The following is a 15,330-nucleotide window of genomic DNA, read 5'->3' as shown; positions in this document are numbered from 1 at the left end:
GCGGTCTTAATGAGTACATACTTAATGAGTACATACTAAATGAGTACATACTTAATGAGTACATACTTGATGAGTACATACTTGATGAGTACATACTTAATGAGTACATACTTAATGAGTACATACTTAATTAGTACATACTTAATGAGTACATACTAAATGAGTACATACTTAATGAGTACATACTTAATTAGTACATAATTAATGAGTACATAATTAATGAGTACATACTTAATGAGTACATAATTAATGAGTACATACTTAATAAGTACATACTTAATGAGTACATTCTTAATGAGTACATACTGCTAAGCACCCTACACGCAAGCCGTGAGCTGTGCAAAGTAGCCTTCATCAGCATATCATGGAACTATGGCAATGCACAAACGCTAAACAGAAACTGTTTTGCAGACACTCCTTCATCTTCAGCATCGAGTCATACAGTAGCCTCTCGGACTTGGACATGGGGGGTCCAACCGAGTTGGGGCACAATGGTTGTCATGGTGATGATGTCTGAAAGATGGGGTTCTCCAAACAGCAGAGTGGCAGATGAACATTTGGGACCTGTTACAGTCAGCTGTCCCTCTCTAGGTCCGCATGGGATGCGGAGAGAACGCATCACCCTCTCAAGGTTCGTCAAGTGTGAAGCACCACATAGGGAACTGAAGGCCAAACATTATTTCAGGTTATTAAGCACTGTCTTTCTGGCATTGCCAGACGTAATTAAGTAGCCCATGTAGAGGCCTGGAGAAGTTCAAGAGCTGACATTTACTGGGCTTCCTTCCAGAAAGGTAAGCATTTCCTACCCTTGAGAAACATGGCTGGGTTGGCGCCAGTTCCAAAGCTTTCTTTTCTTTTTTGTTTATTTTTATTTTGCCTGCGTGTTATAAAAAATGATGCCATGGCAACCACTCTCACATCAAATGAATCACTGTTGGATTTGATTGGCAGAATCATCAACAGAGGAGCCAATTAAATGCATTGAGCAAATCATGTGACATTTCATTTGAGATATTCTCACTTGAATAAGCCTCTTTCTTTTTGATTTATTTTTCAAGGTTGCAGCAACAGCAGCAGCAGCAGCATTTTGTGTACTGGGTAGTGCAAAAGGCATTTAACTCCTTGCAAGGCCATCAAATGTGAGTCCCTGACAGCACTACGGCCACTAGAGAGAGAGAGAGAGAGGATGTCGGAGATTGGAGGGGAGCTCTGTGAGTAAAAGCAGAAAAGTTAGAGGAGTACAAGCCAGACGCTTAAGCAATGAGCATTATGCAGAGGGGGCTACTGGCGTCTATAATGTGGCAAGCGGATGCTTTGCTGGGCAGAAAGGGAGGGAAGGACTGGAGGCGAGGGCGAGGCCGATGGAGGCCTCACCCACTGATCAGACTCAAACCAGTGCAGAAATAAAGCCTCACATCCTTGGGGCCCTTGCCAGGGTTAAGTAGATACAACAGGCTTTAGATTTGTTCTACCCCCCTGTTGAATAGGTGAGTGGGGGGATGCTCTGCAGTTGTGTGTTCAGGTGACAAATGCAAAATCGGGAGAGTATGGATGTGCAGCGTTCATGCGATGCTTTTAGTTCCGGTGATTGAACAAGCAGATGCCAAGCAGTTACCACTGGTCTCCTCTTGGGCTTTACCATACTGGAGTTCTTCTGGAGTCTGTTGTTGTTGCGCGTGGTGAGGTCCGGTTCTCTCGTTCTCTGCCCTAGGATCGCAGAATGCAGAGGCGCCATTTGGTCAGAGGCCGAGAACTTAGAGCCGTAGAAGACATTGAAAACCTGGACCTGATCTTCACAGAGGAGCTTGTCATCTTCGGTGCCGAAGCTCATCGAGAAGCCACCTCTAAGGTCCTGTATGTCCCGATGTCCGTAGTGTGAGAGGCCTCTGGTTGCTGGGTGGTGACCATTAGAAGTCAGTCCTCTATCTTTATAAGAGGCACCGCGCTCAGAATTGGAATGAGAGTTAGTATGCTCCGAAGAAGAGCGGTAAAGCTGCACCTTCTGTGAGTCGAACGATGGCCCTTCGCTGGCCGTCTTCATCTCGGAGGCCTCGGTTGTTCGAGGATTTCGTCTCGCATCTTCTGTTTGCTCTTGTGGAGTCGGTTCCTTGTTGACTTTGCACTTCTTTGATCTCACAGGTTTCAAAGGAGCTCTCTTTGTCGATCCAGACTGAGCCTCGTTTCTCCCACGTCCCGGCCCGTCCTTTGATATGGGTATCTGGTTCCTCTCCTCTTCCGCCGCCGCGCTCTCTCTCCTTCGCAGGCTGCTCGCACCTCCGATTCCCTCCCTCTTCCCCATCAAAACTCCATCCGTGGAAAATTGAGAAAAACCATTTGCACGAACGCCACTCTCTATCGAAAAGTTTCGCGTCGGCTCATAACCATGTTGTTTTCCCCGCGCTTGAAACTCCGGCAAAGAGTCGTCAGGGCTGTCGACTCTGGTTCTCTCTGAGTCCTTTGTTGATGGGATTCTGTCAGTTTCTCTTTTCACTGCTTTGCCATCCACTTCCGCCTCGTCTCTGTGTGAGGTTTTGGCCTTTAGAGAGTCTGCCTCTCTATCCCCAGAGGGGTGGCTTACCGACAGAGCTACAATCGAAGATGTCTTGCTCATTTCCTCATTTGAAACGAGGGCCAGGTCTCTCTGGCAACCATCTTGCTTCTCAATCAACATGGACTCCTCAGACGCCTATGTGTTAATATAAAGTGAACAGATTCAATGACCTGTGTGTGCTACTTGATGTAGCATGCTCTGATGATAGTTAAATAATGGTCACCATATTGCAGAAAACACGAACCTGTTTATAACATAAACTGCTAAAATCAAGCAAAGGTACTTGTATATAGTGACTCTACAGTAGTTCTACTGCACAGACATGTTGCCATTTAAATGTTGACCACCTGCAAAAGCTATGAAACCCTCTGCAGATGAGGCTGTTTATCCAGTGCGGAATTTAATATTTTTCTATGCCAAATGTGGTACAAAGGACCTTAAATATTAGATACTGAGAATTGTATTTTGTTAAACTAAAGACTTTTATTTTGTATATGTGACCTGGATGTTTTGAGATGAAAGGGTTGCCCGCTGGAAAGTCACTGGCAGTTAGTTCATTATTAAAAGTTCGAGGCTGCTGCTCTACTAAAAGAGATGTCAAACTCTTACGGTGTTATAAGTAACGTGTGTCATACAGATTAATAAAAGCAAAGGTTTTTTATAACATCAGTCATCGAGCCATCATTTGGTAGAGATAGCTACACCCTCTCCTCTGACCTTCAATTACATTACCGGTTGGTATGGACCGCGTGACTGTGCTTGAGTGTGCTTGTTAACTGCCTTCGCCCTGGGGGAGAGGGAACTCTCCCAGCAGTAGTGTCCACGGCAGCCACTGCAGAACCAGCCCCGGATTTGTTTTACAGTCATATTTAGAACGTCTTTTCCCAAGATTAAATGGCGGCTCGTAAAAGCCGGAGTTCATCCCGTTGACCCTCTCTCAAGGACGATAAAAAGATGAAAAGGTGCAACTCAAGAGAACTCAGCGGCACGAGGTCTCCGCTACAGTATCATATATTCTGTAAAAACTATGACTCAGTGTTCAGACATATATGAAACATTACTAAGGATGAATATATATATATATATACACTAGATTAGATCTGGATATATATATACTAATCATTTGACTGGCGGCTCGTACAAGCCGGAGTTCATCCCGTTGACCCTCTCTCACACTTACGGCTTTCCTCTCGGGGGTTAGTGTAACTTCACTTCACTGTGTGTGTGTCACTACCCTGGATACGTCAAATGCAGAGGTGGAATTCAGAGTGTGTGTGTCTATACCACCTCTGCCATAGATTCACTTTCACTTTCACTTTCACGTTCACTTTCACTTTCACTTACGGCTTTCCTCTCGGGGGTGCTGCCGGGGGAGGCGCTGGACGGGCGTTTCTCCCGGTGGACCAGCTTGCTGTTGGGCTCCCGCAGCGCCCGCTTCAGCTCGTTGATGCTGGCCTGGTGCTTCTGCAGCACGTCCTCCGGCTTGTCCAGGAACTGCTGCTGCATGGGGTTCACAGTGGAGGCAGAGGAGCACAGAGGAGAGAAGAGAGAGAAGTGAAGAGAAGGAGAGAAGTGAAGAGAAGGAGAGGAGAGGAGAGATGGGGAGAGGAGAGTTAGGGTGAGGAGAAATGGCCAGAGGAGAGTTGGGGAGAGGTGAGGTGAGTAAAAGCAGAGGAGAGCAGAGACAGGGGAGAGGTGAATGTCACAGACAAGGCAAAACGAGACGCTTGGGTGGCTGTTCACCTGGAAGCATACACTGATTACAATGATGCTTTGACGTCTTTAGAGACAACAGTTTTTTTGCAGCTAGCTTGTGATAAGCTAAGCGGAAAATATATACATGCCAAACTCAATGATATGTGTAGGTGCCAGTACCACTCACACAAAACCACGTTTTGTTTAAGTGGAAGAAACCGCTTAAACATAAATAAGGTATTTAATGAATCGTTCACCACACTGTCTGTGACACATGCTTTAGCAATGACGAACACACAAAAGGGGCACACAATTCTGGAACCTTCCACCTCTTGATATGACACAGTACACAGTGCATCATGTGTGGAGTATACGCAAAGAGTATGAGACACAGAGGACTTCAGGTCACAAAGACCTTGCCTGTGAATGCGGGACAACCAGTACCTCCTGTTTGGGACGCTGGGCTACATCCTGGTCCGACTGGGGGGTGCGGTGGAGGGAGTGAGACGCAGGCAGGAGCAGGAGCAGGATGGGAGACGCGGGCGGGAGGAGGGGGGGGGGGGGGGTGCAGCAGGGGGACAGGAGGGGGTGCAGGATAAGGGGGGGGGGTGTAAGAGAGGGGGTGCAGAAGCAGAGAGGCAGAGCACTGCAGGTGAGATCACACAGTAAGACAGGCAATGTGGCGCTCATGAGCAGACAGCAGGCGACTCCTGAACACGTCCGGCCCACACTCACGCCAGAGGTGCGGTCAAATTAGCAAACAAAGGTGAACGTTTGCCAAACTATCGTTTCAAGCAGTTTTCCGTTCGCATTGACTTCACCTCGGACGTTCACCTCTGTTTGCCAAATCTGAACGCACCTGTGCTGGATTCATCCCACGGTCAGCTACTACGTACGGAACAGAGATGCAGACAGACAGACAAACAGACAACTAAAGAGAGAGAGAGAGTCCGCCTCTCACGACCCTCCGAACAGCGACGCGGACAGACATTAACGCCAACAATGGAGCTAATCAACACACACACGCAATCATGGCAGTGCAGAGTGGTGCAGTGGAGAAAACCCCTCGACTGAGAGATGCCCGCTAGCATCTCTTCAGCACGAGGACAAAGCCTCCTTATCAACAGCAGCACAACAGCCACACTTAACACTCCCGAATTAGAAAAAAAACATTACCATTTTTTTTCCCTCAGCAAGTGTGTCCTATTTCTGAGACAGCAACTTTGATTTATTCCGCTCTGCTCTGACAACGAGGCACACATTAAGGCTGATAATGAAACATCAATGAGACCGTGAGGTGGGGAAATCAAAGGACTATCTGGGACAATAGAAAGATGAAAAGGTGCAACTCAAGAGAACTCAGCAGCACATGGTCTCCGCTACAGTATCATATATTCTGTAAAAACTATGACTCAGTGTTCAAACTTATATAAAACATTAATAAGGATGAATATATATATATATATATATGTATACAGTATATATGTTTAGATCTGGATAGATATATTATTAATCATTTGACTACACAAAGGCTATGGGTTCAATACGGAGCACACTAGGGTTGTTACAGTATAGTGAACTAAAATGTATACATAAAAAAGGCTTACAAAATTCCCCCAAAAAATTAAATACAAATAAAATAAGAAGAAACAAAGAATAATCGTTTTTAACGTCTCAAAACAGCAGACATCATTCTCATTCAAGATGGCAGGTGTCTGTACAGTGAGAAATCATGTAGTGAGACAGAGCGTGCGTAATGAGCATAATTAACAGCTGGAAGTTCTCTGACATATTGTTTGAAATATTAGGTTGTTTGTGTTTATTAACGGTCCAGTCCACGATTCCAATTCCATACTTTTTTTGTCAAATTCAATGATTTGTTCCTCACAATCCTCAAGCTATCCAATCACTGTTTGCAGTCCGGGCTCACCAATGGGAAACAAACACAGTGGTCCGGACCGGCAATCAACAGCTACTGTATAATCAACACAGTGCTTCAGGGGCTGTAATTTGATTGGCTGTGGAGCGCATCAACAATGTTTTTTTCTAAACTGAATAATGTATACATCAATTAGGTTTAGTTATTAAATGTTGATATCTTCCATTATAAGAACATTATTTATCACGCCCCACCTAAGCAATTTTTGTCCTAAACTAAAATTACTAAAACTGAAACTGTAATAAAAATAGAATAGAAATAAGTCCATGAAATAGAAACCGAACTGACACTGGTGTAACCTCTGGTAAAATCGAGGTTGAACCCAAATATATGATACAAAAACTATTTGAGAATGTAAAGCTATAACAACCATAAAGCACACATACTAATATAATGTATGACTATACGGTGCTGTACGTTACTTTGGATAAAAGGAACAAAATATAAATGTAAATATATATATGTATCAATCGTTTCCTTTACTCAGTTTAGACACTAAATCTAAAAGACACTCAGGTAATACAGGGATGGGGTTTCTTATTTGTCCACAGCCACATCCCAAACCTCTGGGCAGCCGTCATCCTGGATGAAGAGGGATGTGTGTGTGTGTGAGGATGGGTTTGAGACAGAGACAGACAAGGACCGACAAAACAGACAGACAGACAGACAGACAGACGACAGTCACCAGGAGGAAATATACCTCTGCCTTAGCGTCTATTGGAGAGTCAGCCTCCTCCGTCTGTGAGCCAAGAGAGGTGTGGGGGGGGGGGGGGGTTTAGGATGAAGAGAAAGTAGCAATTAGAGGCCGGGGCGATAGATGGATTAGGTGTCAGAAGAAGAAGCCGGATTACATGTGAAATATTAGGAGTGAAAAGAAAGAGGTGAGAGGTAGAGAGAAAGAGAGAGAGAGAGATGGGGGTGAGAGGGAGAGAGAGAAGAAAGAGGTGAGGAGAGAGAGAAGAGTAGAGAGAGAGAACGAGAGATGGCGAGGGAGGCAGAGAGAGGGAGAGAGAGAGAGGAGAAAGAGGAGAGGAGAGAGAGAAGAGTAGAAAAAGAGGGAGAAAGAGATGGGCAGGGAGACACAGAGAGGGAGAGAGAGATGGGGGAGGGAGACAGAGATAGGGAGAGAAAGGAGGGGAGAGAGAGAGTAAAAGAGGAGAGAGAAAGGAAGAGAGATGGGGAAGGGCGACAGAGAGAGAGAGAGAGAGAGGAGAAAGAGAGATGGGGGAGGGAGACAGAGATAGGGAGAGAAAGTAGAGAAGAGGAGAGAGAGAGGAAGAGAGGGGAGAGAGAGAAAGAGAGATGGAGGAGGGAGACAGAGAGAGGAAGAGAGAGGAGAGAGAGAAGAGGAAAGAGAGAGGAAGAGAGGAGAGAGAGAGAAAGAGAGATGGAGGAGGGAGACAGAGAGAGGAAGAGAGAGGAGAGAGAGAAGAGGAAAGAGAGAGGAAGAGAGGAGAGAGAGAAAGAGACATGGAGGAGGGAGACAGAGAGAGGAGGAGAGAGAGAAGAAAAGAGAGAGAGAGAGGAAAGATATAAGTTAGAGTGAGACACTGTGAGGGAGGGGTGCTGAGGAAAGGTGCAGTTAAAGTACAGATTAAGGGAGAAGAAGCGACGAGACGGCATTAGTAGCTCTACTCCAGGAACTACAGGGGAGACAGGAAATTAGATAGATGGGTGAGAAGTCTGTGCCAGGGGGTGGGACAACTGCAGAGTCAGATGCAAGCAAGTGCGGGAAAGGAGAAGTGACAGTAATACTAGGTGTTAGCATAGCATAGTCAGGTGTTAGCATAGCATAGTCAGGTGTTAACATTAAGATGTTTTGTCTACTGGGGACTGCAGTGTGTGTTTGTTTTTCTCGTCTGAGACAAGACAAACTGTGACAAACTGTGACAAACTGTGACCGTGACCTTGACCAATCTATGAACTCTGAATTTCGAACGTCTTGCACTGAATGAGGAGTGTTTGTGTGTGCAGGCGAGAAACCAGGTGTTGAAACATGTTACAAAATCATCAACTTTGGTTGACAGTGAGAAACACTAGTCTAAGAGCTTAGTGCATTCAGTTACATCTTCCATGTGCATACCGCTGTTCTAACAACCCAAACATTTGCTTCACTTTCCCAGAGAGACAAGCTGAAATGAACCATAGGAGATAGCACAAGTAGGTAATATAAGACTGACTAAACCCAATGGAGTAAATAAATATTGTGGGAGATGTCAGAGAGACGCTCTTTCACACCTGCTTTTGGCTGATAATAATTAGTGTTGAATAAACACAGCTTCAGGGGAAGGCTGAACAAGGCAGAGCAGTGAATCCCAAGCACTAAAAACATTAAACGAGAAAAATAAATATTAACTACGGGCTGGAATGCTGTGTTTTCTCTCCCCCGAGGGATGTTGAATATTTTAACGGTTTCATATTTTTACTTGTTCTGTTGTTTGTTCCAAATCCCCTTGAAAGTAAAGGGGCCTGTCTACTCTTCATTTGCCAAATATAGGTATGGCGTTAAAGTCTTGTATGGAAGAAGGGAGCGTAGGAGTTGAAATGTCATAAGGGATTTCATTCTTAGCCTCTCCTATTTTATCATCAAAGGCTCCAGGGAGAGGTTGCTAAGAAGGTGAGTGTTATGCGACCAGGGTGGGGACGGTGGTTGATTAAATATAATTAGTAGGGATAGGCGCGCTCTACTTAAAAAAAAAATATATAAATGCGTTTTCGGGTGCGAGTAAAAGAATGTTAACTATTAGTAGAATAAAAACCGCACTCTCAGGCTTTTCTCTTTAACAATAAGACCAGTTTATTTTAGTACAGACGCGTTTCGGCCTTACGCCATCACACTGACGATGGCGTAAGGCCGAAACGCGTCTGTACTAAAATAAACTGGTCTTATTGTTAAAGAGAAAAGCCTGATTAAATATAATCGCAGTTACGCCGTGTTGAAACGTCAGACCACCCCCAAACGTCTTCACCTTCAGTTCCACTCCCTTGCCAGCAGGGGCAGCGTCTTCTGACACTCGCTCCTGGTCCTGGTCCTGGTCCTGATCCGGATCCTGATCCAGTTCTGGGTACGCGTCATCTTCCAGCTCCTGGTCCAGGTCGTCTTGTAAGGGGATGGGGGTCCGTCCGCTGGAGCTGTGCTGGGACATCCTGTCCATACTGTCCCCAAGAGTGGCCGCTGAGTGGGACAGTGACAGAGACGTGTAGTCAAGTCAAGTCTTTTATTGTCAGATGCACAGAACAACAGAGTCGGACTGGAGTCGCACTGAAATTCTTAGGTCAGGACACCGTACCACACTACCATAACATAACAAAACATAACATAACATATAAGTACTCCTAGTCGGAGAGTAGTAGATAGGCTGTTGACTTCAAAGAGACAGTTGCATAGGAGGAAAATATTAACGACGTTAACGACCGGGATTTGAAAAGTCTAAAATTCTTAGACCGTTGCACTGTTTGTATTGTATTGTTTTGTGATGTATATTGTGTGTAGGCACACTGAGAGCCACTTTACCAAGTCAAATTCCTTGTTTGTGCAAACTTACTTGGCCAATAAAATCTGATTCTGATTCTGAAAATGTGTAGAGAGTAGTTTCAAGCCACTGGGGTGAGTTATCCTTCTTATAGAAGATGGCCTTATATGAGTAGAGCTGTGTCTATTAAAAAACATACATTCAGACAGTCCACAGACAGTCCACACCGTCCCACCGGTCTAAGGACCAGTCTTCCCAGCAGCATTGTGTGTGTGTGTGTGTGTGTGTGTGTCTGGTACATCTGTGTCCTAGAACCCTACCACCATTGTGTTTGTGTGTGTGTGTCTGTACGGTACTCTGCGACCCAGAGCCCTACCCCCATTGTGTTTCTGTGTTTCTGTGTTTCTGTGTGTGTGTGTGTGTGTGTGTGTGTGTGTGTGTGTGTGTGTGTGTGTGTCTGTGTGTGTCTGTGTGTGTCTGTGTGTGTCTGTGTGTGTCTGTACGGTACTCTGCGACCCAGAGCCCTACCCCCATTGTGTTTCTGTGTGTGTGTGTCTGTGTGTGTGTGCGGTACATCTGCGACCCAGAGCCCTACCTCCATCCAGGCTGCGGCACAGCAGGTACCTCCTGCTGATGGACCTCTCAAACTGGGGCGCGGGCCGGTCGATCAGGGCGCTGGCCTGCCGCGTCTGAGCCTGGGTGCGCCCGCTGTACCGGAACTTGGAACCGATCACCAGGAAGCCTTTGGGCGGGGGCTCGGGAGACACCAGCCTGTGGTGGAGAAAAGCTCTTCAAATGAGGCTCCAGCTAAGCCAATGAGGCTCCAGCTAAGCCAATGAGGCTCCAGCTGCTGCTAAAGGACATTGTTGCATTGATACGGCATATGAAATTGAGTTGGGGGGGGGGGGCATTCCATTTTTCACAAATCGACAACCAGTAACAAAATACCTATAAACTATAGATATATATATAACTATATGAACTCTAACCCTATAAACATACCTCTGCCACACTTCATATCACAGTGTTCTTATGACAACAACACAGTGCATAGAACAGTTACTACAGCACAGTGTGAGGTTCTAAGGAACTGAGAAACTGAGTATTGGCACACTGTTTTTTTTTTTTTTTTTTACATATAGTTAATAATAGGATTTCGGTTAGGATATATGTAGATAACAGAGTGTCAATGTAGTGTTTTCCACTGATTATTAATATTTTACATTCTGCTCTACAATCTAATTAAAAACTAACAATGATACTGTGGTGACACATATAAAACAGGAATAACGCCCTAAGAGCTGAATGCAAGACAAACCCAAGAGGCCACTGGAAAATTAGTGTGAAAGTTATCACTGCATTCAATTACTTCTATGTTAATTATACTCTACTGATAGTTGTAACATTTGCTTCACTTACAGTGATTATTAAAGTTTTTATTCTGTACACAGTAATATTTCCTTAAACTAACTCTACAGTTTTCCCTCAGATTCAGTAGCGACAAAGAGGACAAATAGAAAATCAATCCAAGGATTATATGCCGTGTTGTTTATCATAGCAGTGTTGTTTATCACTGCATTGTTGTTTATCACTGCAGTGTTGTTTATCACTGCATTGTTGTTTATCATAGCAGTGTTGTTTATCAATGCAGTGTTGTTTATCACTGCATTGTTGTTTATCACTGCAGTGTTGTTTATCACTGCATTGTTGTTTATCACTGCATTGTTGTTTATCATAGCAGTGTTGTTTATCAATGCAGTGTTGTTTATCACTGCATTGTTGTTTATCACTGCATTGTTGTTTATCATAGCAGTGTTGTTTATCAATGCAGTGTTGTTTATCACTGCATTGTTGTTTATCACTGCAGTGTTGTTTATCACTGCATTGTTGTTTATCAATGCAGTGTTGTTTATCAATGCAGTGTTGTTTATCACTGCAGTGTTGTTTATCACTGCATTGTTGTTTATCAATGCAGTGTTGTTTATCACTGCAGTGTTGTTTATCACTGCATTGTTGTTTATCAATGCAGTGTTGTTTATCAATGCAGTGTTGTTTATCAATGCAGTGTTGTTTATCAATACAGTGTTGTTTATCAATACAGTGTTGTTTATCAGTGCAATGTTGTTCTTCTGCGCAGTGTTGTTTATCAGTGCAGTGTTGTTTATCAGTGCAGTGTTGTGTTGTGTTCCTGTTCGACTACGTCACGTGCGACACAGCAGTTTGCATGCTTGCACCCGGTGGCGGAGTGACTGCTCCCTACCTGAAGAAGGTGTGGTGTTCGATGCAAACCTTCCACAAGCGTTTGGAAGCTCGGTGGTTAGGAAGCTTGAAGCCAATGGTGCTCTCAAACTGCTCATACTGGTGGTGTACATTGAAAGGAGGGTGAGGGGGGAGGGGGGAGGGGGGAGGGGGGAGGGGGTGCAGGACAGTGGGAGTGAGTGCTCCATGTAAAATTCTGTGAAGTACTGGTGTCAGTGAAGCACTATCAAGCACACACACAGACACACAGACACACACACACACACACACTAACCCTACAAGGAGGACAGTGATATGTTGGTATTGTTGTTGTTTATTCTGTATGCTTTCTGTACAGCATTTGTGGCTTATCGTTGTTATTATTATCATCATTATCATCATTATATACAGTTAGCTATACTATATTAGCATGCTCTGATGTCAGAATTAAAGTACTAATGTTTATTACTAAGGCATGCCGTTGAGACAGGAGGACAAATATTCCCATCCAATTTGGTTCTCAGCACATTTCTATTCTATTTCTAGGGCTTTTGGAGGAGGCTGAGGGCGTTGAGTGTACTGTGTGGCGCTGCTGATATCCACATTAGGAATTGAACACCAGAACAAGCGAAATGAGTCACCATTCAGCACAGACAGCACCCAACCCCCCAACACACACACGCATACACACACATACACAAACAGGAGCGCACACACACACACACACACTCACACTCACACTCACACTCACACTCACACACACACACACACATACACACACACAAGACAACGCCTTTAAAAAGTGGCCTGCCTGCCCACCATGCGGATAAGTTTCTCTCTCTGCCTTTAGTAGAGGCGGCAAGAGCAGCCCGGGCTAGAAAACTCAAAAGCAAACCCCATTAATTGTTTGTGAAAATAACGAATTAGTTCCGCAAGGAGAATGTTTCAATTAATCTCTGCGTCTTTGAGACGAGGTTAAACATGAGGAGGCTGTGCAAATACATCCCAGAAGAGGAGCTCAACGGAAAACTAATAATCGGCCAAATGGCTGCCATTTTTGGAACTTCATTGCCAGCGCTACGAAAGTGGAAGAACCACAATAATAACAACAAATCAACAATAACAACAACAACAAATCAAAAACAACGTGTCAATATCATGCATAACATATATTACACCATATGTCTTCATTTTCAATGACATGTATAGCACTGATCAGAACTATGAAACAAAGTGCTTCGTAAACATGGCATGCATTCATGCATTTTCTCTATGGGGTAAGTGTCTGTGCAGTAACGCCTGGTTGGGTGAAGAGATGATGTTTGTGTCTCTCCAACACGTCAGAGAAAATTAAGCTCCCTGACCCCAAGCCTCGGCTTCTATTGACTTCATTATCCCTCTACCGTCCAAAACAAACCTAGCCCCACAATCCAGGCTTTAGAAACAGCATGCAGCATTTTTTTTAAATCAATAACTGTAAGAATGGCTGAAAGTTTTGTGAAAGACCTTGCTTTTCTCTACCTCTCCAGGCCGTATCTTGATATAGAAGTTGCTGCGTTTGTAGGAGATTTTGAGGATTTTGGGCCAGGCGAATCGGTTTATCCGGAGTCGGTCGCGGTAAATGAGCAGCCCATTGGCGCACACCCCCAGCATGATCTCGATGCCTTCAGAGTCCTGCGAACATGCACAGGGCGAACGGAGAGAGGTGAGGGTGAAACAATTACAGTTAAGTGTGTTTGTGTGAGGCAAATGTTTTTTGTGTGTGTGTGTGAGTGTGAGTGTGAGTGTGAGTGTGAGTGTGAGTGTGAGTGTGAGTGTGAGTGTGAGTGTGAGTGTGAGTGTGAGTGTGAGTGTGTGTGTGTGTGTGTGTGTGTGTGTGTATGTGCTTGTGTGTGTGTATGTTGTATGTATGTTTGTGTGTGTGATGTGAGGTGCCATACACCTTAGATCACAGCTGCGGTGGAGTGTGATGAGATCGGTCTTCCCCTACCTTGGCTTGGTGTAGGTCTACGCCGTACATTGACAGCTTCTTGGCGTTTTCCAGGAAGTTGATCTCAGCTTCTGCAGGAGTCATCCCCCTACAGCGCAACAGATGCCACAATCACAGGGTGTCTTAACAGAAGGAAGGCGCTATACCAGTGGACTGCTTGCTTTGGGAGTTACTTGGTGCGTTTCTGTCTATTCTCCTGGGTCTGTCTGCAGGACTGCGTATGTGTCTCTGTGTGTGAGTGTGAGTGTGAGTGTGTGTGTGTGAGTGTGAGTGTGAGTGTGAGTGTGAGTGTGAGTGTGAGTGTGAGTGTGAGTGTGAGTGTGAGCGTGTGTGTGTGTGTGTGTGTGTAAGTGTGTGTGTGTGTGTGCTCTGAGTCTATTCCCGTCCAGCCACCCAAGACAGAAGTGCAATGTGCTGAAGTGATCCAGTAATTAGAGGTTTTAATATCATGAAGGCCTTCCAGTGACCTCACCCTAAACACACGTTGCGATTCAATAGACAAAAAATATTTGTCCTATCAAGGTTCCTGTGGGTACTTAAAATGAGGTTTCAATATTTCATACAGCAATATTTCATTGCAATATAGGCTGTTGCTATGCTGCATGTCATGTGGGTTTGATGCTTTGTTTCCAGTGTGTGCTTTGGGTTGGTGGGGTCAGGACTAGGATTAAAACAAAAAACTCGCTGAGGATAAAGGGTTTATGGTCATTTTGTGGGTCAGCATAAAAATATGGGACATCGGGGGAGATTTGGGGTGACCCCACTACGACATCCCCCCCTGGAGCGATGGAGACTTCACGCGTGACCCTGTTCTGACAAACCAATGGCACTGTTTAATTCACACTCTCTGCTCTGTGTGTGTGTGTGTGTGTGTGTGTGTGTGTGTGTGTGTGTGTGTGTGTGTGTGTGTGTGTGTGTGTGTGTTTAATTCACACTCTCTACTCTGGGTAAATGACCACTGGCCTCCAGCAGCAACTGTACATCTATTCATTAGCCAGACGCTCTCATCCACAACAACAGAACAACACAGACAGGTATTCTCATCAGACGCCGCTGCTAAAGCATGCTAGCAAGCTTTTAGCCAGTTTTTACTCAAGCACCTTGAGACAATGTAATTGTTTTGGTATTATTTGAATTAAATTAAATTGAATTAAACTAGTGTTTTCAAGGTTTCTGCATGTCCTCTAGGCAGTCAGCACGCTAGTTTTACACTAAAACTGCTTACTGCCGCTTTAAGAACGATCGCCTAGTGCTGTCCCAGTGCTGTCCCAGTTCTGTCTCAGTTCAGGCCCAGTACTGTCCCAGTTCTGGCTCAGTTCTGTCTCAGTTCTGTCTCAGTTATGGCTCAGTTCTGGCCCAGTTAAACTAGTGTTTTCAAGGTCTTCTAGGCAGTAAGCACGCTAGTTTTACACTAAAACTGCTTACTGCCGCTTTAAGGACGATC

General features: G+C 44.8%; 1 protein-coding gene across 1 annotated transcript in view; it reads right to left on the bottom strand.

The window, feature by feature from the left end:
- LOC308360478 (band 4.1-like protein 1) overlaps positions 1–15,330 on the bottom strand; it is a gene marked incomplete at its 5' end in the record, with an annotated part of 32,042 nt that overhangs the window by 4,120 nt on the left and 12,592 nt on the right. The window contains 7 exons of the mRNA XM_080832409.1: positions 3,896–4,051; positions 6,886–6,924; positions 9,155–9,360; positions 10,254–10,429; positions 11,919–12,016; positions 13,403–13,570; positions 13,887–13,974. Of these exons, the coding sequence (XP_080688535.1) occupies positions 3,896–4,051; positions 6,886–6,924; positions 9,155–9,360; positions 10,254–10,429; positions 11,919–12,016; positions 13,403–13,570; positions 13,887–13,974 (931 nt within the window). The remainder of the gene's footprint in view (positions 1–3,895; positions 4,052–6,885; positions 6,925–9,154; positions 9,361–10,253; positions 10,430–11,918; positions 12,017–13,402; positions 13,571–13,886; positions 13,975–15,330) is intronic.

Source organism: Sprattus sprattus (assembly GCF_963457725.1).
Source record: "Sprattus sprattus genome assembly, chromosome: 2".
Classification (NCBI taxonomy): Eukaryota; Metazoa; Chordata; class Actinopteri; order Clupeiformes; family Clupeidae; genus Sprattus; species Sprattus sprattus.
Note: the sequence above shows the minus strand (reverse complement) of the source record. Positions and strands in the feature narration are given on the sequence as shown.